Source organism: Penicillium canescens, assembly GCF_028828765.1.
Source record: "Penicillium canescens strain IBT 15451 chromosome Unknown utg000009l_segment0_segment0, whole genome shotgun sequence".
NCBI classification, from domain to species: Eukaryota; Fungi; Ascomycota; class Eurotiomycetes; order Eurotiales; family Aspergillaceae; genus Penicillium; species Penicillium canescens.
In genome coordinates this window covers 391,104-415,503 of record NW_026703971.1, presented here as the reverse complement: position 1 = coordinate 415,503, position 24,400 = coordinate 391,104, and the positions used below count along the sequence as shown (strand labels likewise).

The 24,400-nt window shown below is 47.5% G+C and overlaps 10 protein-coding genes across 10 annotated transcripts; 5 read left to right on the top strand and 5 right to left on the bottom strand.

Annotated features, from left to right (window-relative positions):
• Window positions 1-1,993: 1,993 nt before the first annotated feature.
• N7446_011831 (uncharacterized protein) lies at window positions 1,994-2,626 on the bottom strand (the record flags this gene model as incomplete). Its single annotated transcript, XM_058520573.1, has 2 exons — window positions 1,994-2,280; window positions 2,338-2,626. The coding sequence occupies 2 exons, from the start codon at window positions 2,624-2,626 to the stop codon at window positions 1,994-1,996; spliced, it is 576 nt and encodes a 191-aa protein (XP_058366859.1).
• Window positions 2,627-4,580: 1,954 nt separating this feature from the next.
• Window positions 4,581-5,085, top strand: N7446_011830 (uncharacterized protein; the record flags this gene model as incomplete). Its single annotated transcript, XM_058520572.1, has 2 exons — window positions 4,581-4,922; window positions 4,975-5,085. The coding sequence occupies 2 exons, from the start codon at window positions 4,581-4,583 to the stop codon at window positions 5,083-5,085; spliced, it is 453 nt and encodes a 150-aa protein (XP_058366858.1).
• A 190-nt stretch (window positions 5,086-5,275) lies between these two features.
• On the bottom strand, window positions 5,276-6,318 carry N7446_011829 (Aminoglycoside phosphotransferase; the record flags this gene model as incomplete). The annotated part of the gene is made up of 2 exons (XM_058520571.1): window positions 5,276-5,709; window positions 5,775-6,318. The coding sequence occupies 2 exons, from the start codon at window positions 6,316-6,318 to the stop codon at window positions 5,276-5,278; spliced, it is 978 nt and encodes a 325-aa protein (XP_058366857.1).
• An 855-nt stretch (window positions 6,319-7,173) lies between these two features.
• Window positions 7,174-8,049, bottom strand: N7446_011828 (BTB/POZ domain-containing protein; the record flags this gene model as incomplete). Its single annotated transcript, XM_058520570.1, has 3 exons — window positions 7,174-7,725; window positions 7,776-7,902; window positions 7,952-8,049. The coding sequence occupies 3 exons, from the start codon at window positions 8,047-8,049 to the stop codon at window positions 7,174-7,176; spliced, it is 777 nt and encodes a 258-aa protein (XP_058366856.1).
• A 3,014-nt stretch (window positions 8,050-11,063) lies between these two features.
• N7446_011827 (ATP-binding protein) lies at window positions 11,064-13,721 on the bottom strand (the record flags this gene model as incomplete). Its single annotated transcript, XM_058520569.1, has 8 exons — window positions 11,064-11,213; window positions 11,263-11,682; window positions 11,730-11,802; window positions 11,854-12,040; window positions 12,092-12,929; window positions 12,979-13,097; window positions 13,150-13,253; window positions 13,309-13,721. 8 exons carry the CDS (start codon window positions 13,719-13,721, stop codon window positions 11,064-11,066), a joined length of 2,304 nt encoding a protein of 767 aa, XP_058366855.1.
• Window positions 13,722-15,273: 1,552 nt separating this feature from the next.
• On the bottom strand, window positions 15,274-16,885 carry N7446_011826 (uncharacterized protein; the record flags this gene model as incomplete). Its single annotated transcript, XM_058520568.1, has 2 exons — window positions 15,274-16,389; window positions 16,442-16,885. The coding sequence occupies 2 exons, from the start codon at window positions 16,883-16,885 to the stop codon at window positions 15,274-15,276; spliced, it is 1,560 nt and encodes a 519-aa protein (XP_058366854.1).
• Window positions 16,886-17,126: 241 nt separating this feature from the next.
• N7446_011825 (uncharacterized protein) lies at window positions 17,127-17,594 on the top strand (the record flags this gene model as incomplete). Its single annotated transcript, XM_058520567.1, has 1 exon — window positions 17,127-17,594. The coding sequence occupies one exon, from the start codon at window positions 17,127-17,129 to the stop codon at window positions 17,592-17,594; it is 468 nt and encodes a 155-aa protein (XP_058366853.1).
• A 3,420-nt stretch (window positions 17,595-21,014) lies between these two features.
• N7446_011824 (uncharacterized protein) lies at window positions 21,015-22,452 on the top strand (the record flags this gene model as incomplete). The annotated part of the gene is given in 3 exon segments (XM_058520566.1): window positions 21,015-21,111; window positions 21,181-22,014; window positions 22,025-22,452. The coding sequence occupies 3 exon segments, from the start codon at window positions 21,015-21,017 to the stop codon at window positions 22,450-22,452; spliced, it is 1,359 nt and encodes a 452-aa protein (XP_058366852.1).
• Window positions 22,453-22,716: 264 nt separating this feature from the next.
• N7446_011823 (Aminoglycoside phosphotransferase) lies at window positions 22,717-23,266 on the top strand (the record flags this gene model as incomplete). The annotated part of the gene is made up of 2 exons (XM_058520565.1): window positions 22,717-22,746; window positions 22,799-23,266. 2 exons carry the CDS (start codon window positions 22,717-22,719, stop codon window positions 23,264-23,266), a joined length of 498 nt encoding a protein of 165 aa, XP_058366851.1.
• A 56-nt stretch (window positions 23,267-23,322) lies between these two features.
• On the top strand, window positions 23,323-24,063 carry N7446_011822 (uncharacterized protein; the record flags this gene model as incomplete). The annotated part of the gene is made up of 1 exon (XM_058520564.1): window positions 23,323-24,063. One exon carries the CDS (start codon window positions 23,323-23,325, stop codon window positions 24,061-24,063), a length of 741 nt encoding a protein of 246 aa, XP_058366850.1.
• Between the last annotated feature and the right edge of the window lie 337 nt (window positions 24,064-24,400).

Below are 24,400 nucleotides of genomic sequence, written 5' to 3'. Positions count from 1 at the left end.
AACGATTAATCCGTTTACGTTGGCCCCATAGGAGGAACGCGTGCGGACCGATACTGTTGACCGCAAGAGTCTCAGACCGATGCGGGCGGATACATGCAGATTGCGGTCAGCAGCTCGGCGCGTAATGAGTTAGTGGGATTTGGTGGAGCAATCGAAAAGCAGCCACCTCACTACCGGAAAATGAAACTGAAAGCCTTCTCGGTTACGCTGAGTGTCAGTAGAGCAGAACCCGTACTCGGCGGAGCTGGCAGCAATGGCATGCGTGTTACACATGCTACCAGGGGTGAAAGGATACAGAATCACGCTGCTCACGGGTAAAAAAGCAGCAGCACTCACGCTGAGGAATCCTCGTCAACAGTCGGGCCAGGGTCACGTCGACCAAATTTACAAGCTGACTAGAAGGCTAGGGAGAACCGCAAACCGGATCAACATTCGTTGGACCCCTACTAGTGAAGCGAACAAATTGTTGGGCCTAGCGAAAGAGCAGGCCAGGACCGCGACCCAAGCGGATGCTCTCCTCCAAGCACGAGTTTCTAGGATGAAGTCAACAAACCTGATCATCGCACAGTCACATGTAGCCACTGGGAAAGGCTTGCCAGAGAAAGTTGGGAAACACGTCAAACGAGTGGATGCAGCACTTCCAGGAAAACACACTCGACAGCTGTATGATCGCCTATCGTGGAAAGAAGCAAGCGTGCTGGCTCAACTCCGGACTGGCGTGGCAAGACTCGATGGATATCTCTATCGAATCAACGCGGCAGAGGCGGATCAGTGTGCATGTGAACAAGCGAAAGAGACCGTGGAGCACTTCCTTTTTCGATGTCGGAAGTGGACTGCGCACCGGATGGAACTGCTACAGTGTACCAACACCCACCGAGGAAACCTGCCCTTCTCCCTGGGAGGGAAATCGCCGTCTGATGATCAGAAGTGGACGCCAAACTTAAAAGCGGTACGGGACTCAATACGATTCGCCATCGCGACGGGCCGACTCGAGGCCACTTAACCATGCCGACGAACATAAATCACCCCTTTTTCCGATCTAACTCACCAACTACCACGTGCTACAGATGGTAGACGCGCTTCAACTGCCGAAGATAGGATGTTGAACACTTGGAGAAGCGCCTTCAAGCCAGCCTACTAACAAAATTACTAACCCAGGAGGATCCGCTGCGACACTGCTTGCTTGAAATGACATATATGGCAAGGTTTTATGTATGGGCTCTAAGGAGACACAGTACTGTATATATTATGACATGTATAGTAGATCAGCGATAGTTGCCCTTTCGGCTTAGCCGCTGGGCGTTAATAGATCGTGTTGTGTATATACCAATAGCATCGGTCGCCAGAATTTCAACGTGTTTTAAGAAGAAATGAGGTGGCAGAAGATTCAACAGGCCAAGAGAAGGAAATCGGTGGCGTGGAAAAGAATAAAACAAAATAACCCGGAGTGCAGAGGAGATTTTGCATGCGGCTACAACATACAGCATATTCTAGGGGGGAACAGCATCATGGGAATTGTCCGCGGCCCCGGCACTCCCTAAAGTGAGACTTGTTAAAGTCCGGTATTGCCCATCTCTCCATCCACTCGCATTTTACAATATCCTGCGCAGTTGGCCGCTTTTCCGGCTCAAAAGACAGCATCGACCGCAACATATTCACAACAGCAGCCTTTTCTTTTAAGTCAAAACCTTGGATTCCAGCCTGTTGTCGCGGGAGTTGAATGTGCTTTTCAAAGCGGTCTTCCCAAGGCCTCACCTGTCGACCTTGATTTGGTTTTCCACTTTCATCGAAATATTTGTGGCGCGCCGCCCATTTCTCCCACCACCGTAAAGGTAAGTTCTCCCGAGTATCAATCTGCTCGGCTGTGATATCGTCCGGCGTGGCAAGTATGTCCTCAAATAAGGGGCGCTGGCCGAGTATTATCCAGATGGAACATGCGAGTGTCCAAATATCAGCTGAAAAAGAAAGACCACATTCTGACTCAAATCGGGCTTCAGGACATAGGGGCGTGCGAGTTATATCGGTACTCTGTAGAGGGTCTGTATGCCTCTCCAAAATCACTGAGCAGGACTCTAGATTCTGGAAGGGAGAATTCCTCTGAAGCTTTCCCAAGCCAGATAGGAGGGACGACGCTAGACGGAACACCAGACTCAAGGGGCTGACCATCAAAACGAATAACTGGTTCTGACACGGGCGAACCGTATTTTTCATATAACTCTTCGATTGAGAGCTGATCAAAATCGGCTGGGAGACATAAAAGAATATTGGCGATGTGAAGGTCTGATGTAGTTGTTGTATAAGCATATGGTTGTAAAGCTATAAAGAATGGTGACTAACCTCCATGAACAACTCCTTTGCTGTGGATGTACTCAACGGCTAGCAAAAGTTGCACAATGAGCGAGCGAGCGGTCATGGCCTGAAAGATGCGTTTGTATGACCCTTCCTTCGCACTAGAGACACTACACATTGCTAGGGTTGTCACATAGCAAGGGTGGGTGCCATTAGGGCCATGGAGGACGAATCTATCTTTGATAGTGGGTATCATTGTCCTCCCCGGGTGATCAAGTGGGGAAGAGTGGTTGAGATAATTGAGGACATCAACCTCACGGTCATTTGAATCCGCCATTCCAACTTTGACTGCCAGTATGTATTAGACTGGTAGTCCCGGCAGAGCCAAGTGGTTGAATAGGCTCCGTAGCCTAGCTTGTGGGCGACTCGGTATCGGGATTGAAGAATATCTCCTATCAGAATAGGATGATATCCACCAGGCTGGTACTTTTCAAGTCTCTCGACTTCTTCTATCGGTACATATTTGAAGGGAGTGGACCAGAGTCAGCACTGGACGAGAAGTTCTTGAAAGCCATAAATGACTTGCATGCGAGTCCACCAACAGAAATTTTCCAAGAACAAGGATAGCAGAGCAAGTTTATGATATCTTACTTTTTAAACATTCTTGTTTCAGTAGGTGTTTTTCATAGAAGGTATGGTTCATTCAATACACGAAGCCAAGTGTTTTATTAAGAAACAAGTTAAAGAGTGTTGAAAAAATCGAATTTTTGACTGGCGGAATCTAAAAATTCTGAGAGCTGTTAAAATATTTGCTGCGTCACTGTATCTGCTAACATACTTTGCGTGCGCTTCTATCACTTATTTGCCAGGCGTTGGATCCTCTTCGAATACTTAATGTAGTTTGCTTCGCGTGGGATTACAGACCCGCACTAGAAGTTCAGACTCTCGGTTGGATTGTCGGACTGAACCTAACTCCAGGCCTCGTGCTTGTAAAATAGTATGAAACATACCGTGGTTCACTCCTGGCAGTGGGCCCGGGATTAAGAACAGAATGTAAAATGGTGAACCTGGCTTTGCAAATCTAACTTGATAAAAAAGGCACGCGAATACAGTAGGTTGTGTGAAGCAGATGTCTGCATAGGGATTCGCCATCGGGAAACGGGCCTAGTGTTTATCCTATCGGCGGATGTGTCCGGATTTTGGGGAATTTTGGGTCACAACTAGTATGTGGCACTGTAAGTTACAGATACTAGTTTGGAAAGCGGTCTGAAAAGCCTATGTCGACATGGTATCCAATCAGGACTCGTAAGTGTCGGAATTAGTTTCCGGCAATCAAGTCGTCAGAGTGTGGCGGTATAACTGATTTCGAAAACTACTCCACAACTTGGTAAAAACCATTGAATGGCACAAGAGTAAATTAGAATTGGCTCAAGAATAAAACAGGTGAACATTACCGGTTTCGGTATACTGGGAGCAAAGCTTTTCTAATTTATGATTGGCTTGTGGTTACTCCTTTCTCCACCTTGGAGAAGGGCCGCACCGTCGTATAGGGGAATCTAGATAAACTCGGTGATCCACTGGCCCACAGAAGGGACCCATTTGGCTTAGCTTGGCAGCGTGCCACAGACACGAAATACGAGTCTGGCGCTTGCGAACGAAGTCGCTGTGTGACTGTTGGCTAAGCAAGACATCATCGGTGAATCTGTGGGCGTGACGCGCGATCGCCGTCCCGCCTCATCTATATAACACTTTACATCTGTCATTTGCCTAGATCTCCCCTCGACCACCCCCATATGGACAGTACCTCTTGTCATCATTGGAGCTCTCCGTACATTGCTGTCCGCATCACCTGCCGATCTGCATCGCCACTTCCACCCAGCAACCAACCAACTTATCCACCTTAGCGCTCGCATGTATGCCATGGGTTTTAGACTGTCGGCAGGCCTTATGGAACCGTCAGCCTCTTTCAATTGGGCTGAATTTGGGCTAAATTTGGTTGCGATGTTTCAGGGCAATCACGGCGTCTAATATCAATTTGTTATGCTTCGTGCCATCACTATATGGCCTCACTTTTACTAAACTTGCTGGCGCGTAATTGCTAGACCGTTTGATTTTGCCAACCCAACACCTACGGGTTTTAGATATAAATTGGCCAAGTAGCCCGATCTAATTGTGATTCCATTCTCAATCAGATCACTACTTCACGAGGTCGAATTCACTCTAATTTTGATTTACTCTTTGACTTAAGCGAAACCATACCCTTAAAAATACCTTTATCGCAATCAGAAACAATGGTCCGCACAATCCATCTGGCAATATTCTCGAACGGCGCGCGGCCCGCTCATTATGCTGTTTTTGTCCCTTCGGGTGATGCGGGTAAGGTGGGGAAACTTATACATGTCACCGGGACTACAGCCACTGGATTTTTCCGAGAGTTCAAGCGCAACTACGACTTCAATGCCACCCAACGCAAGCACCATATTATACCTCTTGCTCAAGTCGATGGGCGGTTCATTACTGATACTGTGGGTAATGGACAGCCGGGAGTAGACACAACTGCGCGTGATCGACTAGAGTCAGCCGCCACAGTAGTTCTGCCTCCCGGCCGCAGTCCCAACCCTTTTGACCCATCGGTATGTTGAACTTCACAAAATAATAGCAACCCCTAATTTCTTTGCGGCATAGGCTCCAAATTGCCAAGATTGGCTGCAAAGTTACGTCCAAAAGCTTGTCGAGGAGGGTCTCATAGCTGGCAGCGCCATCTCAGTGGTCCAAAATGCTCCAAAGCTACTGTGAACTAGGCGGCCCTAGGATTCCGTCCTGTCAGCGAATGTGGAGATATTCGCTGGGGGGATTTCTCGCTCTCCCGCTTTCATTCGCGCGCTTTACGTTGTTATTTGCTATCTATGTTTCGACGCCGTTATTATTTCACGCAATGTAGAAAAGAGATCAATAAAAGCCGGAGCAATGAAACGCTGTCTTTATCTCAACATCCCATGGCCGTCGTGTAGTAGTCCCACGGATCCCAAGTGCTGGTATACTGACACAAAATCATTGGCAAATATTTTCTAGACCATTCGTCATTCCTGTCAGCAGTATACTGCGCCTTTCTGGCCTCCCAGTACGCAGGTAGCCAGCCTGACTGTTCCCAATCGACGATTGCAAGAACATGGTAAGGTTCAGAGCGTGTTATCAAGACGTTGCTCCGGTGGAGATCGCCATGCGTAAATTTGATTTCACTATCATCAGGCAGGTCCTGACGGAACGGTTCGATTGGGACAGAATATGGATCTGGCATTGGTTTTCGATATAGGAAAGTGAACCAGTCATGGAATTCCTGGACGGTATTGAACGGCCCTGCTTCGGGCATAGACTCGACGTGGAATGCTCTGTCATATAGAGGAGCTTGTGCAATGTTACCTATACGTGGAGAAAGAGTTATGGGTGTAGCTCAGGAAATGCAGAGGCCGTTGAGAGCATCGTACCTATGAATGATTCTGCCGGCTTCTGTTCAAGGTGGCGAAGGTTGCTGTAGATTGTCCGGAGCTCGCAACAGATCGAAACGCGGTCATCAGGTTTCAGCTTGTCCCACACTTGCTCCAGAGTCTGCGCATGCAAATACTCCATATAAATGAAAGTTTGACCGCCATCCTCCCGCCACCCGTATATCTCCGGAACCGGGACAAGATCTTTGAGGAGCTGGCCGAGAGCATAGAGGCACTGACCCTCTGAAATTCTCGCAGCGCTTCCCCATTTGACAAACAGCCCCAGATCCTTGAATATCACAGGTGGTGGTCGCACATGAGGGCCGGTTATCGAGAAGGTTTTTCTATTGTCTGGGCAGACTCCTGCGAGATGTTGGGCTTTGGCCTGCGAGCGTACTTCTTCCGGTGTGGGCAACTTGGTGAATTTTCTGAAGAATTGAGAATCTTTGACGTCAAAATCGGGAGATTTTGGTATCATCAGAGGCGTCAATTGTGCGCGGTCTTGTTTGATGAGTGCCCCGCATTTTGAATCGCGTGACAGCATATTTGATCATAGAAAAAGTCGAGAGATAAGTGTTGGAGGGGCTGGTGCCTTGGTGTTGTTCGTTTGAAATCACGGAGCATGTGGTGAAGGGAGGAAGTGAGTTTCGTAGCTGCGGTAAGGACACTTTAAACCGCATTAGTTATGGTTTGCATTGTTTACAATTAATGGGTCCGTGCTAACCTCGAGAGCCTTGACGGAATAACGCTGGTTCACCCCAAGCTTCCTATTGGAAACAGAACTTCTAGCTAGCCAATGATATCTCACAATTACCACCCATATACACCATGTGGGTCCGGTAGATCATTTCTCCTAACATCCCGTATGCTTCATGTATATTTCTGACAAGTGTGCCTAGGGACCAAATCATGGATCCTGGGGTCGAATATGATCCCAGGAACGTGAGGGTACTCGTGGGATTAAAAATGGGATTTTGAACAGGTAATTAATATCATATATACAAATTAAAATGCGGGCAATAATAATGTTCAAAGAAGACATTCGAGGAGAGAAATGATGTTGAAGATCGATTAAATGCAACGGTTATTTGGGAGTTGACTCAACGATGCTTCCCACGGCTCATTAATGACTATTTGCAATCTAAGATGAAAGCCATTTTCGGTCGATCGATTGCAAACATGAGTTGGAATGGGGAATTTTGCTAGGTGTTTGTTATTTATAGAAATGGGAGTCTGTATTCACCTTCCGTTGGGTCGGCGAAGTTTCATTTCACGCCCAGGGAGACTGCTACAGAACTTGAGATATTGCCGCATAGCTGGTGAAAAACGGATATTCTGCGATCCAACAATAAGAACTGGGATCGAAAACGGTTGTGCCCAAGCACAGAGCCCAAAAACTTTATTCTCGTCTAAATGCTCCGGAACAACCACAGAATGGGCAATAATGCATCCCCCCAGACTTGCACCAGGACCAATTATTAGAACATTGAGAACAGTAATATTTGTGGTGATCTTTCGTCGACCCTCTTTCTCCAGACAGAGATGTGACGAGATCGGCAGCAAAGCCGACAGTTTCCTCGAGGACAGAACAAAACCTTTCACTCTTCATCAGTTCAACGATATGATCCTTTGAAATTTGCACCAGTAGCTCTCGGAGATCTCCATCATCTTTCTGAGTACATTGATATGCCTCAGCAATGGCAACGGGGAAATCATCCATCTGCCAACAGGTTCTTGCGATTTGTCCAAACTTCTCTTTGGCCCTTTGCTTGAGCTGGGGTACAAAATATTTGTCCGCGACCTGATATAACCTGACATTGAAGATCATAGGAGAAACGCGGCCAAGCTCGTTACCGCTGCTATCATAGTCAATGCCGTACATAAAGTGGATCATTGCCTCGATAGCACGAGGATCATCGTCATTCAACTGGATCGTATTGTCGGCGGTCTCCTAACATCTAGGTTAGAATTCAGAATGAAACCTCGCCTGTGGGGTCGTACTGCCCAGTTGCCCCTGTACAATCGCGCAAAATATTCAGACTGCCCACAGATAATTAATCTGTGCAACTTGAATTCTTGCTCTTCGGTTTTGATAACAAGGTCCGAAAACTGAGAAGATATGAAGAAACTGCAACCTTTAGCTCGAAATAACTAAGTGTCTGGGTTAAATTGCTAACCTCTGTATGCTAGCAGTTATATCCCCCACGACTTGACCAGGGTCCGTTCCATGGCCAACAGGAATTTTCTGAATCTGTCCAGTCTTCTCTTCGGACATCTCGATCTCTGCGTGAGGAACCGTGGGTATGCTTTCCACACGTAAGCTGTTTTTACGTAGAGCCTTCTTATTTTTTCTCTTCATGAGATAACTGTAAAGTATGAACCACGCAATGCGCTTAGGATTTGCAGGAAGGGAGGAGGGAGGACTGAGGAGCTTTTCATACGAAATCAGGTCCTTATTCTTAAGTGATTACACAGACCGCCTTCATGCATGATGAATGTAAGTCTGATGTATGAACGGAGCCACCGAGAAGGACCGACCAGTCTTGGAATCTACGTGACACTCAATGTCCTCCTTGAATATATGGGCATACCGCCCCAGTCCAACCTGTTAAGTGTTCAGATCACACTCCTAAGCCCGCCAGCGGCCAGGGCCCCAGGGGCATCCCCAGTAAGGGCTTTGGATCTTATAGATGGTGTCAAGATCGATAAGTGGGGATTTCCTCCGTCGTCTGACTCTACAGGTATACGCCTCAGTTACCATGCAGTTTGGGGGGTTAGTGAAAGGCAATACTGGCACTGACCAAATCTGCCTGCTTACACCCCCCAGAATACAACGATATAACGTTATTTAATTGGTGTTTTAGTTGATGCGGAATACAGGATCGTTTTCATGAGAATCGGGCGATGAAGGATATGGGCAAAAATATTAAAATATGAGGCATGCAAAGTAGTGGGTATAATCTATAGGGCATCTAACACTAGCTTTAATCGGGCGATGAAGAATATGGGCAAAAATAATAAAATATGAGGCATGCGAAGCAGTGGGTATAATCTAGAGGACATCTAACACTAGCTTTCATTGAGGGTAAGAAATGTTGTTTTAGGTGCGAGTGATTATCTGGTGGCCGATTTTCCATTAACCTATTCAAAACTGAAAACACAGTTAGAGACTACAATGGTAAAGAAGGCCTTGCGCCTATAAATACCGTGTCAGGCATCTACGTCGGCCCCTCCGGCATAGCTCATGATCATTGCAGGTTCTGTAAGCACTACAGTTTGCCTCGTGCACAGATCCTATTCCTGGAAAGGGACTTAACTACCCAGATAGGCCAGGTACGTCATTTTATTTTCCCATGAGGTCCCTCGGAATGATTGCATGATGTTTAACCGCAAAGACTAGTGCATAGCGAAGCTTGTTTCGTCCAACAGACGGACAGCGATAGAGGTAAGCGTATTCTCTATTTCAAAAGAACTTCGCTGACTACTGGCCTTATTGCGTACCTTCCTCACAGGGAAATGACACAACATAATTGTCCTTCGAAGTAAAGGGCTCCTATAGGAGGACGGAATGCGGGCGTCGCGAGTGATGCAATTGAGATAGTAACCTCGCTATGGTGACTAGACTTGTGAAGATGGACCGAACTTATCTATGTACTGACGAGGCACATTAGGCACCATTGAATCAGCGTATGTTTTGGAAGCAGTGACTAAAATCAATCGTGGCCAGAGGTTGTTTATGCCAGAGGCACCAATCCAGTCTAGAGTCAAGGAGTAAGTTGGATCCCCTCCGCGACTAGCGGGCCCACTACTATGTTGACTTGAATCTGCATCGTTCGACTATCTACTGAATACTTCTTCCAACTAGGGATGGAGCAAACAATAACCGAATTACGATGTCAGCTTTGAAGAACAACGAAGGCTTCGAGAAGCGGCAGAGCGCCACTGGAGAGGCCGAATGGCGACCCCAGCCCCACGCTCTCTTTGCCCTTTCAATCACTGCCACATCTCTGTCTTAAGCGATCCGAGTTGAGACGGATGTGACCCTCACAACTCGGTACGAGACTCACTTACCAACGGAAACCTTGCGTCATTTATCGGGGAAATACTTCTACCGGAAACCGCGATCAGCTGACATCAGCCTCCTGTCCTGGATAAGGTACCCACCAATCGAGACCTGTCGCGGTTGTCTTAAGCTACTTCCCCCTCTGACAGATCGATGGCCGACAACAACTCGCCAGATTACAAGGCTCTCTTTCTGCAGGCAGAGCAGAGGCGCAAGCAGGAAGAAGGGAGCAGGAAGCACGCATAAGATGAAGGACGACGCGAGAAAGAGAGGCGGGAGCAGGCCGAATTACAACGAAACCAGATTGAAGAGCGCACCCGTCGGACAACTTTCCTGGAATTCCTACGCCACTGCCACAACCTACTATCCCGACGGTTGAAAGTCCCAAGGCCGTCTCGCTCGACCACCGGGACGATACCCCTTCCTAAGGGCAAACATTGCCCGGCACGACTGCGTCCATGGACGGATTGTGTCCGTCAACAGCAAGCCATCTACGACAGGGCATGCACCTACCTACAATCTACTGATGAATCCTGAGCACAACTCTTCCCTCCCGTGGTTACACTTGAAGAGCTTGCTAGGCGTTTCGCTCTTCGACCTATAAGCAGTGAACAGGGCCTTGAAACATATGAACGGATTGCCGTGGAAGATCAGAGGCAGGGGGAGAGACAGAGACGGAATCAAGCGGAAGAGCGCAACTGACGATAACTTTCATGGAATTCATGCGCCATGCCACATCTTCCATTTTCGACCGGCGAGAGTCGAAATACCATCAAGCTCGACTACAGGAACAATATCGCTTCTCACTGCCCGACTCGATTGGAACGTTGACAAATTGCCCAAGACAGCTTACGGGCACCTAAACCAATTTTTGCAATACACGAGTGGGGTTGGGGGAAAACATGCAAAGAATCCTCCCCAGTTCGATGATGCCCATAAGCCCCATGGACCGACTGCGTTGCTTGATTCGGTTGTTGTCTGCACTGTCAGATAATAGGGTGGGAGGAACGTGCCGTCTTCCATTGCCGAAACCCTTAGGGCATAGAGTCGACTTGGTCGGTCAGGGAGTACATTATCTACTATGATTTCATAATCGCCAAGGAACTCTTCAAGCAGGATAATGGAAAAATTCTTAGACTTATACTGTGAGTTGACGACCTCTTGAAACTGTCATTGTGCACTAAACTCTGCTGCGTGGAAAGACCCCAAAGATTAACTCGTCTGTCCTAGAGAAACATGTTCTCAACGCATTGTGCTCGACGAAACTCTTCCGAAAGTCTTTCGTTCGATTCCGCGGCGATTTCCAGACATCTGTAGGTCACCGGCTCTTCCTCGACCGTGGCGAGTGCGTGTGCAATAGAAATAAGATTCTTGATCTAATAACGGTCAGCCGGTGAACAATAACTAGCGTCGCTGGAGACTAACATCTCTTCCATTTAGAGAGAACTTGTCCAACTGCTGCAACTCATCTTGTCCAACAACAGGAGGACCCTGGGCCGTGTGTGCTTTGGATAATAGATTCGTCCAGATCTCCCGACGAAACTTCGCTGTCAAGCCATCATATTTGATGGTCATGTGAATCCTGCTTAAGATCGCCTCATCGAAATCTATCAACCGATTCGTGGTCAAGAAGAGGACGCCCTGGTAATACTCTAGTTTTCGGAGGAAAACGGTCACGAGACGATTATGAGTATCATGGTAAGATTTGCGCTGCTCCATGAATGCATCTGCCTCGTCCAAGAGAAGAACAGCGTTGAAGTGCTTGGCAATCTTGAATATGCTTGCGAGTCTTTGCTCGAGCACACTGGAATCGGCGGAAGCGACGACAAGGTCTCCGGCCGATATCTAGGCATGTTAGGAAGCCCACAACCGAGACAACGGGCAATGCTTACAGAATAGAGAGGAAGGTTGAAGTGCTCTGAAGTTGCCTCAACAGTGAAAGTCTTTCCGACGCCTGGCGGACCACTAGAACAATTCAGATACCAAGTAAGTAATGGAGGGTGTTTATCAACGTACTGCAAAAGAATGTTGAGCCCACGGCCCTTTCCGTTAATTACATCGTCAAATGGCACCCCTGGTACTAACCCCAAGCGAGTTTTTGCCAGTGACGAGAGGAGAGTCTTTTTCTTCGACGGTATCTTCAGACAGTCAAAGGTTTCCGGGGTCCATGTCACCTCGCGAAGAGCACCAACCGCGCACTCCACTATTCCATATTAGTCATCATATCAACTGCTCTTGATCACGTAATACTCACAGAACTGCTTCTCCTGGAAGCTGAAGCAACAAACTGTCGGACAGCTGATCAAAAAGTCGTCCTCTCCCATTTGTTGTACTTCTACGCTGCCTTCCTGCATTCCTTCCTTCTCCCTTTCACGGTCCCTTTTGAACACAGCGCCTATGTCGATAACTGCGATGCCATCATTCTTCTTTGGCCAGTTGTCTTGGAGTCGGGGCCGGGAATAATTCGGCAGCATTTGACGGAAAAATGCTGCGTCAACTCCCACTTGACCATTGATTTTCACTTCGACAGCAGTGCCGTTTTTCATGAAGAAAGCGCTTCCGTCACAGTATTGGATGTGTGTCCCTGCCAGGTCACGGAATTTCTGACCTCTTTTTACCAGTTCTTTGCGGACCGCATCACAATCTGGATGATGGTGGAGGGGGAAGGCTTGGAGAGCCTCGATTGGCTTTGATCCCCGGAATTTCGTGACCCCGAGAAAGATGCCGGCTTCGCCAAACTTCTGTCCATCATAGTCGAGGTACCGGCATTCAAGTCTATAATACGTGACGTCGTCTTCGGTCGTCTCTTCGCCCGCATCGAATATAACACATCGCGGCTCTCCTGTTCCGAAGCACCTGCCATACACGTGGGAACCAGGCTTGAAAAGTGCCCAAAGAAGGTCGTACGTGATATGGCCATGCTGTAGCATGGAATAAAGACGTTGTGAGGTCGCCGCATATGTATGCTTGAGGTGGTCGATGAGCAAGCGGAGATCCTTCACTTGTGCAGATCCACGGTCCGGATCGTTGTTCATGGTCTCCGCATATTTTTCCAGTTCTGGGAGGAAATGGAATAGCACATGTTGCTCGATCTAACCTCAAGTCAGCATTCTCCTTAAAGGGAATATCAGTTTCAATTACCGATGGCTTATCTTCCATCAGGCTAACGGCCTTGATGTCGTGCAGCACCTCACGCAGGATGTCGCGCAAGCCTTCCGATTTGACATCTACGTATGACATCACCTCCTCGGACTTCCGGTCTAATCCGATCATTAGTAGACTTTCGGGTCTGTATCCAAAGGTATCACCTACCAACACGTTCACGGACAACGAACACATACTCGGTATAGTCGTCCGGATCAGTGCAGTTCTCCGTCGGCTCGGCTATCTTATATTTACAAGCCTCTTTGTCCCAGCTGTACCTGTGTCAGCAATTCCCGAATAAAAAAGGGTCTAATGGCAAGCTCATACGTTTCCACGACTGTTTTGAATTGGGATGATGATGCCCATTTCTCAAACGATTTGAAATCATCTGGAGTAGTACAGATTTGACGATTGAGATCAATTTCATCTGCCCCCTGAACAACCTCTTCCTGTTCATTGTTGGCACAGCAAGACTGAGCAGGATTAGTTGCCATGGAGAGCTCAGCTGAAGCACATTCCAGCAACTGCCGAACCATGTCGGGGTCTGGTGGGGACTGGCCTTGGGAGGCAGGAGTGTTTGGAGGTTCTTGATTGGTAAGATCGAGCAGCACCTTTTCAAGAAAAATGCCAAAGAGATGCTTCAGATCCTTCACGATAGCTGGAGGAGTAGCTCTCCCCTTCGTCGGGCTATCCGGGGGCGTCAACCCTTGGTGGCAGGGAGAGGAAGTCTTCAATGCCATGTTGTGCAACTGAGAAATATGGGTGCGGTATGGGAAGCTGGTATGAAATGTACAAGAGACTGGAGTGCTAATGATGAACAGAAAGGTCGATGAGAGCCCGAGGAATGGCTTCTTCTTATATGTTCGTAACCCTGGTCATCCATGCCTGTGTCTCACTATCTGTTCTGGATAAAATATCTCATTTCCTATCCTTGTAGATTAGTGCATGCAGCAATGTCCATGAACTGGGCGGCTCCCTCCTCGCTCAGAATGGCTAGACATGCCTATACAGGAATTTACGAAGATCCCACGCTGATTTGAGAGCAACTTGCATGAACTTGTATGTATGTTGCAGGGGAATGATTCGACTGAGCTTGGGGAAATCGAAGCCACCCAATTTGGTCTCGTCGACTAGTTTCCAGAGCGGCTGTAGCTTTCTGTATGCCCCCAATGCAAGTGGTTTTCACTCATCTATGTTGTTCAGGAATGGTATGCTCTCTCAGCCACCAAGCATTTTCACCATAACAACTACCAGTACCAGCTGCAACGACAATATCGGAGTCGCAGCTGAGCAACAAGTTAATTATGGGCTCACTGAAAGTCACGTGGATATCAAAAAAAACTACCGATATCGACCGATTTTTACCGATTTTACTAGTTATTCTCCTAAATCAAAGATATTTCTTGTCAATTTCCAACGTTTTTTATCTCTTTCTTCCGATGGAAATACTCGGTACATATCCTCTACATTTGGTTTCTGTGGTTGCGAGACAACGCAATGCCCGTTTCTGTACAAGTCCTGGGACGCGCCTCGAATAAATATAGCCAGGAAGATTGATAATTCCAATAAGAGCATTGAAAGGGCTTCCCCATTAAAATGACAATGTGGCTGCAACGTATGTGCATACTCGAAACCAGTCATAAATTCTTCCTGAGTCTCCTCTCGTCCAGAGCTCCAGTTGATTTGTTGGTCCAATGAGAATATCCTAGTTGCGCATAGAATATTTGATAGCCAACTGGCAGCGAATGCTCCCGCAGGCGGGGTAAAAGTCGACCGTGCTTCGCTGTCCAAGTCAGAAATCTACTCAGACGCAAGCAAACCCCTCATCTCCCTTTTTTTGCACATGCTACACAGAGGTTGTCTCAGCACAAATTTTAAGGCCGGATAGTGAGCCGCGTTTTTTAGGATATTCTAGCCCTCTTCCCGCTCCAAGTAGACTCTCCACTGCCTCACCACAAAAATCGCTCATTCGATTTAGTGACCTCAAGGGTGTAGGAAAAGCCACAAACCCTTCTCTCAAGCTACACTGACCAGAATAATAGATCCACGCTGTTTCCCCACATCACCGGAGATGGCCGAGCAGTCTTCATCAGAGAAACCCGCTGTTAAGGAGGCAGAATATAGTATTGGAGGCAGTCTTAAGACGTTTCAACAGCTCAGCTCATCGGGAGGAGCGGCACGAAAGAAGAGGCAGGATAATCACAAGGAAAGGATCATGGGAGCTTTAGGCGACGCAATCCAGGAGCAGTTTTCGAAAGAGGAAGGGAAGGAGAAACAAATTCATTCAGACAATTAGTCTGTACGGTGTTCAAAGGCGTGCCGAAGGTCTTTGTCGTATTTCTCTTTGTCCGCGAGCTTGCGACCCGCGATACCTCCCACGTTCTTCTCGAAGAAGAAAGGCATGACCACACCAAACTCTTCATCGTAATTCTTACAAAATAAAGGCTTGATATGGTTGCTGAAGATAGTGAACACCCCCGAGGGACTTGAGATCCCCATTGTGTACCAGAATGCACCCGATTCCCACGTACGATTCATAATCTCCGAGAGACGCAACGGTGTAGATCCATCATCCATCTTGCGGTGAGGCAATTCCTCCTCAGTGACCAAAGCCTCCATAAATTGTCGACGGATAAGATCGTATTCCGCAGGAACAATCTCATCCACACCTTTGTCCGTAAGCCAAAAGGGAGGCATCATCATTTCGATTGGCCGGGAGCAGGCCCATTCAAGGTCCACGAGACATTTTATATGCCATTGTGCATCGACAAAGATGTTGCTTTGATGGAGGTCGGTGAAACAAAGAACAAATGGGCCTCTTCGAAAACTCCGGTTGAAAATCGACTGAAAAACTGTTCGCATGGCAGTTAACACAGAGAGCTGGTAAGCACAGTCTCCGAGATTATTAACAGCATTTGGTTGCTGGCGAAATCGGTTGTCATGAGCTCCCAACATATCAATCACGTATGAGTCAACGGTTGAGTAGGTATAATCACGGGATATATCGGTGGATATCCCTTCATTCTCCAGCTGCTGTATTTCAACTGAAAGAGGTCGATTTGCAAGATGTAAAAACCCGTAGTTGTCGATTGTTAACGAGCCAATTCTGGGAAGCGGAGATCGAGAGAGACTCAGAAAAATTCGAGAAAGATCACGGAAAAGGTTTGTTCGTAGCTTCCGGTCATGTCGCCCTTCCTTCCACGTATTGGAGAGCATTACTCCTCTTGTTTCGTCGACAAATTCAACCAGAATGTAGCCCATATCGGCCAGCCCGCCAATGGACATGGCGTTGCTGTACTGATGACGGGTATAATTTGATGGGGCAGGTTTCCCTAGCCATGATAAAACTTTCCGGCGCATGAGCCAGAGATAGCGAGAGAATAAAGGCATACATCGGAGAAGAGTAAACTGACGAGTATTAGTAGGCTTTCCTGGACACCGGGATTTATTAGCTACATACCACTTCTCCGGATGACAAAGAAAAGCCATAAAGCTGGGGTATTGGTATTTCCGAACAATTCTCTTGGAGCCAGGCATAGGTCCCCACTTCGCACCGGATTTTCTCGTCGCTGTTACCAGGATTGAAGGTCTCGCCTACACGGTAAGGCAGAGGGAATCGAAGAAGAACTCGCTTGTTTTGCCGGTTGTGAATAGTTACCGGTACACAAACATTGAAGCTACCGTGAAGCCAATCTTCAACATCCGAAACTTCGCATGCAGCGGGTGAACTCAAGTTGAGATGGTGGGCGACGACTGCCTTCATCCAATCACTTTTGTCGCGAAGGTGAGCGAAAAATTGAGCCTGTTGGGCATAATAATCAAGTTGGTGGAGCATGTTGAATTCATCATCTTTCACATCTGAGTACGTGACTTCTCGTCGAAGAAGACGTCGTTTCTTGGGCATGGCGTCAAATACTAAATCTCTTTGTTTACCCAGATAAATTATTATTCAGGGGCTGACAGTCTTTCCAACGTAATATCACATGATATACGCGGCCGCGTGATATGTCACGTGATTTTATATTTCCATCGATTCCGATCGATTTCCGCCGATAACCCACTACATTAGAAAGTTTTCCATCGATTTTGTCTAAATCTCAGTAGTACTTCGCTGCAACTCACCCATTTTTTTGCTATCAAACAAGATGGCCCGATCGTCTCAGCATGTTGCAAGTCGCCCAAAGTCACTGACAGTGAATGAGGCTATTCTTAAGCTCCAGGACGTTTCGGAGCTTGTGCGAAAAAGGGGGGATTTCAAAGCTACGGAAGCAAAGCGTGTGAAGGGTGCTTTCAGTCACCTCAACGCCACAGCTACTGACGAAGAACCGCCACGACAGCAGCATTATGTGAAGTTTCTTCGAAGACTGAAAGATGTCGCAGGGGCTGCTATGGTTGCCTTGAGTGCTGCAAGTCTCGGACAGGCTGCTGTATACTCCATGACCGATCGGGTCAGGACAGAGCTGCCATTCAAAATATTAGAGCGCAGGGGTGGTCTCCAGAACGCGGTGATTGAGTCTCTTGCGACCAAATATGCGAGTTCCACTGAGCCCTGTCCTAGCCAAGTCGTACACGTTGCCGGTCATATCTCGTCGGAAGTTGGTGAGTGTTCTTGATGGCTATTGCAATATGTGCAAATGTAATAGTGCATAGCTCACCTACAGGCAAGGGCATCCATCCCAGCTTGCGCCATCCAGTCTTGCAGACCAATCTACGGGCACTGCCCTCGACGCGAACTCACGTGTTATCAATTTCAATCCAGGTAAGAAATACACAATGTACATGTCGATATTTCTTCTCACAGAAATCAGAGATACCCCAGACAGCAGCACATCTATATTTACAACCATCTCCTCACTCAGCTGATGGATCAACATATTTTCTGTCATTGGGTGATTCTCCAAAGCTCCAGATCAGCCTTCTTCAGAGCGAGCCACCACACCGAACAATCAATATATCAATCACACACCTCATGAGTTTCCTGCAAGGTCTTCAAGACCTCACGAATTTGCCCAGCACAATCAACCTGCTCCAACAATATGAAAACAGCTGCCCTAATGTGCAGCTAAAGGTCCCTCTCTATGACGCGTTTCCCTCCATTGAAATCAAAGTGACCAGAGATTTGGGGTCAACGGTGTTGCTGATCTTCACGTGGGATATCGCTAATGACCTGTTGTATTCACTTGGGACTAGAATGGCGAATGTAACGGACTGAAAGTGGATCCAGTAGTAAAAACTTTTCTTCTGGCCCAAGAACAAGAAGAATTGTACCAGATAGCCCATCAGTCCTTGTATACCGTGCGGGCTTTCCAATCACTCTGATAACACCGCCTCCATTTGTATTTTCGACCAGGATCCCACAGACAGCTCGATCGACAGAAGTGACAACAGAAACTGGTGTCCAGCTCGCATCGATGGATATGTTATTAGGCTGGATGGTGTCAAACTTATTTCCAATAATACTGCAAGCTTCAGGCGCCCTTACCAAATTATTCTTCTCTCTTAATTGAGTTCTAGCTATCTCCAGGATAGAATCATCGTCTATGAGATGGCTCACGTCGAGCCCTTTAACTTCCTTTTCTTCATTGTCCATCTTGGAGACCTGCTCAGTCCTTGAGAAGGCCAATGTGGGGTTTCAGCGAGGAATCAATGTCGAGGCTTGGAGGCAATTCGGATTGAAGGCAGGCGCATCCCTTGAAGCTGATATGAGGGTGCAGGAAAGAAAACCCCAAAAAAAAAATGGGACGGCGGGAGGATGGTGGCTTTTATCCTAACTGGGAATTAGAAATTCCCTGTCTCCACCTCGAGGTCATTTCCCTCAGAATCCAACGTAACTTTCACTTGGAACTCACCCACGAACCACGTTTGTTCCACCGGAGGACTGTTGCCTCGTTGATGCAAGTTCTTGGGCACCAGTGCGTCGAAATACGTCCACGTCCTATTTTCTTTGTCTAGCATCTGACGTCAGAGCCACGTCTACCAGATTGAAAACCGCACGCTCACCTAGGAGGGCACTAGACTTGCCTCATCGACCGAATAGAGGTAGTTCGGTTGTTTTGATGATACAATACAACTCCCTGGGATGAGGGAGGAGATGGCGAGCCGGGACTGAAATTGGGTATCAATTGTCTCGTGGTGTGTCCGCGGGGTTGCCTCAGAGCCCAACGCCGTTAATCAGCTGATTCATGACTAAGCCAATGTCGTCACCCATCACCTGGTCTCCCCTGTTTCTGATTGGCCATCTGGTCCTACAGATGCAAGAAAAGGAACAAAGTGTGGTGTCGCCGTTGGGTCCCATTATGACTTTTACACAGAAAATAGCAATTTGAGATGGCTTCTTCATTCCTCTTCCAGGAACCTCGGAGTAGTGTCTCCCCCGATACGTACGCGTTGTGCATCTGGACGCTCACAACACTCGCGCCTCTGATAGTTGAACACGAAAGCATTCCGACTCGGAACTGAAACTTCAAGGAAGTGGATAGAACAGCACAAAAATGTTGCTTGGGAATTAGGGAACCCCCTCGCTCAGATTTTCTGGCATAGGGTCATCATATAGGTCACTCCACTCCGTTCATAAACTATCATTTCGAGCCAGATAAATCTGTATTTCATACTATGTAGGGAGTAACGTCGCTATTTACAGGCTCTTCCTAGCTGTTTCCTGAAGTTCATTCATAACTCTCTCCGCTTCAGCATCCTGGTCTTCGGCGAGTTTGTCAAAGCGAGCTGTAGCCGATTTGACATGCGTGCCTCGCGCTTGTTTCTTCAACCATTCTCGCAGACCTGTGTTCTTAGCTTGCGAATTGACTTGCAGAACAATGTTCAGGTATCGGTTGTCGATCAGTTCACCCGCATCAAGACGCAGCTAGTAATCTGCATCATTTTTGTTCGTCTGCGATGGAAGGATACGACTGCCGGGGTGGAGGTTCCGCCAAACTTTTTGGCAACGTCAAAGTTCTTTCTGGTTTTCGTGAAAAAAAATCCTTGATTTGCTTCATTACGGACTTATTCCGAGAGGGCTATCGATAGAAAGCATACATCGCAAATCAAGTACCACTGAAATACCACTGAAATTAGGATGTTCCTTGGGTCAGAATGATAATATATAGCGCAAACAGATAGTAGTTGGGCGAGACCTTTAAAATCTGATGTTGTTGATATTTTTTTTAAAAAAAAACAGACACTTGGAGAGCAGCCTTTATTTACATGATCAACCAATTCTTCTCACATTGCCTTGGGCTTCAACTCAAGGCAGCCTGAGTGCACCTGCGTGCCGATCGCAAGGGTAAGGACAGCACGGCTCCAATCAACTGCTTTGAGAAGCGGAGTTACGATTTCCTAGCCGCCAGTCACTGTACTTGAAACACGGAAAGAAGATACACGCCCAAAAATCCAAACTTGTTTATGGATAATTGGTATGCAGATTGAATTGCACCGAGTCGGTGCCAAATCAAAAGCGGTAAGGTGTGAGCGGCAATGCAGATAATTTAATTGGTGAATGCCAAGACGTCAAAACAATCGGCCGCATTAAGGGCCAAGGGGGCGCTTCAGACCTCCAATCTCGAACTCCCCTGCAGCTGACAATCTGGGAAAAGGAGACCAGCAGTCTGATATGCTCCGAGTCTGGCGGCGGTTGGGAGTCCCTTCGTCAATCATTCAGCATTGTCCATTCCGTTGCCCATCTCGAACATTATCCGACATGGGAAACAAGAGCAGCGCCCCTTCGCCACATACCTGGCTCGACCGCACATCCCAAGGAACAGATTTCGCAAGAACTGACTCGTCGTTAGTAGCATACACTTACCGGCATTGACCGACGAGTTAATATGTCACTGGCTTTGCATTGTAGGACATGATCCGCATTCGTATACTGGTGGAAGATGGCTCAACCGGGACGAGCTCGAGCGAAACTCTCGCCACATTATGTTTGACTTCTCATCGCTGTGTGAACGGGCTGTTTACACATGTCCAGGAGCCACCAGCGTTGTCAAATATGAGAAGCGAGAAGGTGGATCAACAGAGTCTTCCTTTTAACAATGGACAATGGACCTTGTGTTGTGGCAAGGGTACCTACCGGTATTGCTGGCCCGCCAAGGCTAACGACCAACTCTGAAGTTGCAACGATAACTTATTGTAAGTCTAAGCCGCATCCCCTGTCCTTGAGGGTATCGCTGACATGCTCACTAATTTATGTCTGTATAGTACAATCCAAGATCTCACTTCCGATACCGAAAATTCTCGACTGGAATGATAGTCCTTCCAATCCAACTGGAACAGAATATATTATCCAGGAGCATGTGGCGGGTGTTCAATTACATCAAGAGTGGCACAAAATGAACCCGGAACAACATATGCTGTGCACCAAAGCGCTTTCATTGACAATGAAAAAGATGGCTTCCCTAGACTTCCCGGCCTATGGCAGTCTATACTTCTCAGATGCACCTCTAGACTCGGACTCAAAGATTCCCTTCGAGCAGGGCTTCTGTGTGGGACCACATTGCAGTCCGGTTTTCTGGAACCGAAATCCGGGGGAATATGAACTCTGCCGTGGCCCAAGTCCCAATTGCGGACCTTGGAGAGATCTCACAAATTATTGTCGAGGTTTGATAGATACCGGTTTCTCTCGTTTGCCCAAAGAAGCCGTCAATAGTCGCAAGCTTCTGCCATATCAAGGATCAACCCAAGATCACATACGTCTATTGAAAACAAGTCGAGACGTGCTGCAAAAGTTGATTGAAGATAAACGCATTGAGGACGCTGCTACACCAGTTCTGCTTCACCCGGATTTTCACAAAAGAAATATCTACGTCTCTGCCGAAGAACCAACCGTTATTACTGGCCTGATAGATTGGCAATCAACCAGCATTGAGCCCGCGTTTATTTATGCCAACGAGACACCTGATTTCGCTGCACTTCCAAGAGTCCCCGAGGAAGATCCACTCGAGAACGAACAAAATGAAACGGAAATTTCTGGACCAAAGGTACGAGAATTAAAAGATGCATCCATCTGTTATCAGACATATGATGTGGTCATGAGTCATGACAGCCCTTGTTCCTAAGCTTCGTCCTGCAAGATTACTTGATCCGACTCTTTTTCGACTCTTCCACTACTCTTACACAACTTGGAGAGACTCCGCTGTCGCTGTCCGCCAAGAGTTAATTGAGCTTTCAGCTCGCTGGGCGGAATTGGGGCTAGAGGGCACATGTCCATATTCTCCCACGGAAGCGGAATTGAAACAGCATGCTCGAGACTATGAAGATTTTGAGGCTGTTCAAGCACTTAAGTCTTGGTTAAGAGACAACCGTGATACAAACTCTGATGGGTGGATCCCGAATGATGCATGGGACGCTGCGAGGGTTGCTCATCGCACAGCGTATAATGAATGGATACAGACTGCCAAAGAAGCCGAGTCCCGTGGCGAAGACATGACAATAGCAAAGGCGGACAAGATGTGGCCATTTGATGCTAGGTAGAAACCAGGGATAGGTAATCAAAAAGTCAGCTGGTCACTGTCTCTAGTGTCTAGTTTAAATTCACCCCTCAGTTGGTTGGCAATTCCCCTGGTCAGTCATAAGCACCTGTAGGCAACAAACCAAGAATAATGCAAACAGATAAAATCACGGACCGGAAAAACCTCTCTCCGAGGTTTCTTTTATAACCCAGTCCAGCTTGAAGGGTTTCTATGTTTGCAATAATCCGACATTTACTATCACCCCATCGTCATCTACCTTACTGAAATGGAACTATTCATGCGCCCAATAGCCGATGTATCTTTATTCATAATCTGCAGAATACCATATACTGACATCCCACGTCAAGCCACAAAGTCGTGAGCCTGATGGATCTTTTCCACTGGATGGAAAGGATCTTAATTCTGTCACAGATGAGGCTCTGGTGATCTTTCTCACAACGGCTTCTATTCTCCATCAGCTAGGTGGAACGACGGTTGTGCGGCTTTCAGAGACTTTGATCATGAAGGGTGGCGGCAGTGTCATGGCTAGTGAAGCGCAAATGCTTCGTCTTATCGCTTCCAGAACCATTATTCGAGCCCCACGAGTCTATCGCTCATTCCAGGTAAAAGATGATACACATACACAATATTTTGGCACATCTGGGTATATTGTCATGGATTTTATCCCAGGCCAACCGCTGGATGAGTGCTGGAACACCCTATCCCGTGACACCCAAAGGAAAATCGCTGCGCAGGTTGCTGAAATGATACAAGAGATGCAGCCCATTGAGCTTTTAAAGCCCGGCCCCATTCGTGGAGGACCATATCCTAAGTGAACCGGCTGGTGAACACACTGATCACTTCGTTTTTGGCTGCCCATAGTGTTCTTTTCATGCGCATGCTGAGTGAGCAGTTTGATGCTCGGTCAAACTTCTTCCTTGTGAATCTTCGCCAGGGGGCTAGCCGGTTAGGCCGAGGGGCACAGCAAGGCATTTTCATCACGTGCTGCAATATCGCTGCGATTTTCCAGTATGGGGATGAAAATGGAGCTTTTGCTACGGATTTTGCTGGCGACCCAAGTACTTCCACTGCAGACGCCTATGTCAATGCCAAGCAGTGGGCATCTACAACAGCACCTATCGACTTAAACAGATATCCCTACACCGACTTCTCATCTCAATTTGCATTCCTTGCAAGCTCTCTCGCTTTCCACACCCTGATCGTCATCCTTGGCCAAGCCAGCGAGTCAACTATGCACCCGGCCGTGCATGCCTCTTTGAAATTCCTGTGGTGCCTCTCGCTCCATCCAGCAGCCATTCAACGACTCGAGCCGCTAGTTCCATGGTTGATACTCGCAAATTATCTGAATACTTTGCTTCAACCCAACATCGATATTACAAAAATCGAAGCCGAATCATTTCCCCACATAGATGGCACACCCACCAAGCAATTGCCGGAAGACTTGCTGATTAGAGGACACATCTGGAGCCGGCTGTATTACCCTGCGAAATTCTTCGATCAGATGGGTGTAGACATTGACAGACCATTGATTGAGGAGCCGTGGACGATGCTTCCGAGAAGGCATAGGTGCCTGTGGCTTGGAGTGCGGATTGCAACTGTTTGTCTTACCTAGAGATTTGTATAGTACATTGTTTGCGACCATATCTTGGCATTTAGCTTTCTCGCTGGATGAGGTATGACCGGACCCGACACTTTACGCCTACCCTACTTGCCCATCGATTTGCGGCAGTTGCTCAATCTACTGACCACTTGAGTGGGAATCCATACTTGAGCCCAGGCCTCTAGAGCAGAAAATGGGGAGCTTCGAATAGGCAGGCACGGGTGCCTGTCCTAATTGAGGCGTATTGAGACCATTCATTCGTTTAGTCACCGTTATTGGTCCTGCATTGATAGCACCTAGGAAGTGCGAGGTTCTAAAAGCTAGCCAAGATACACAGAAAAGAATACCT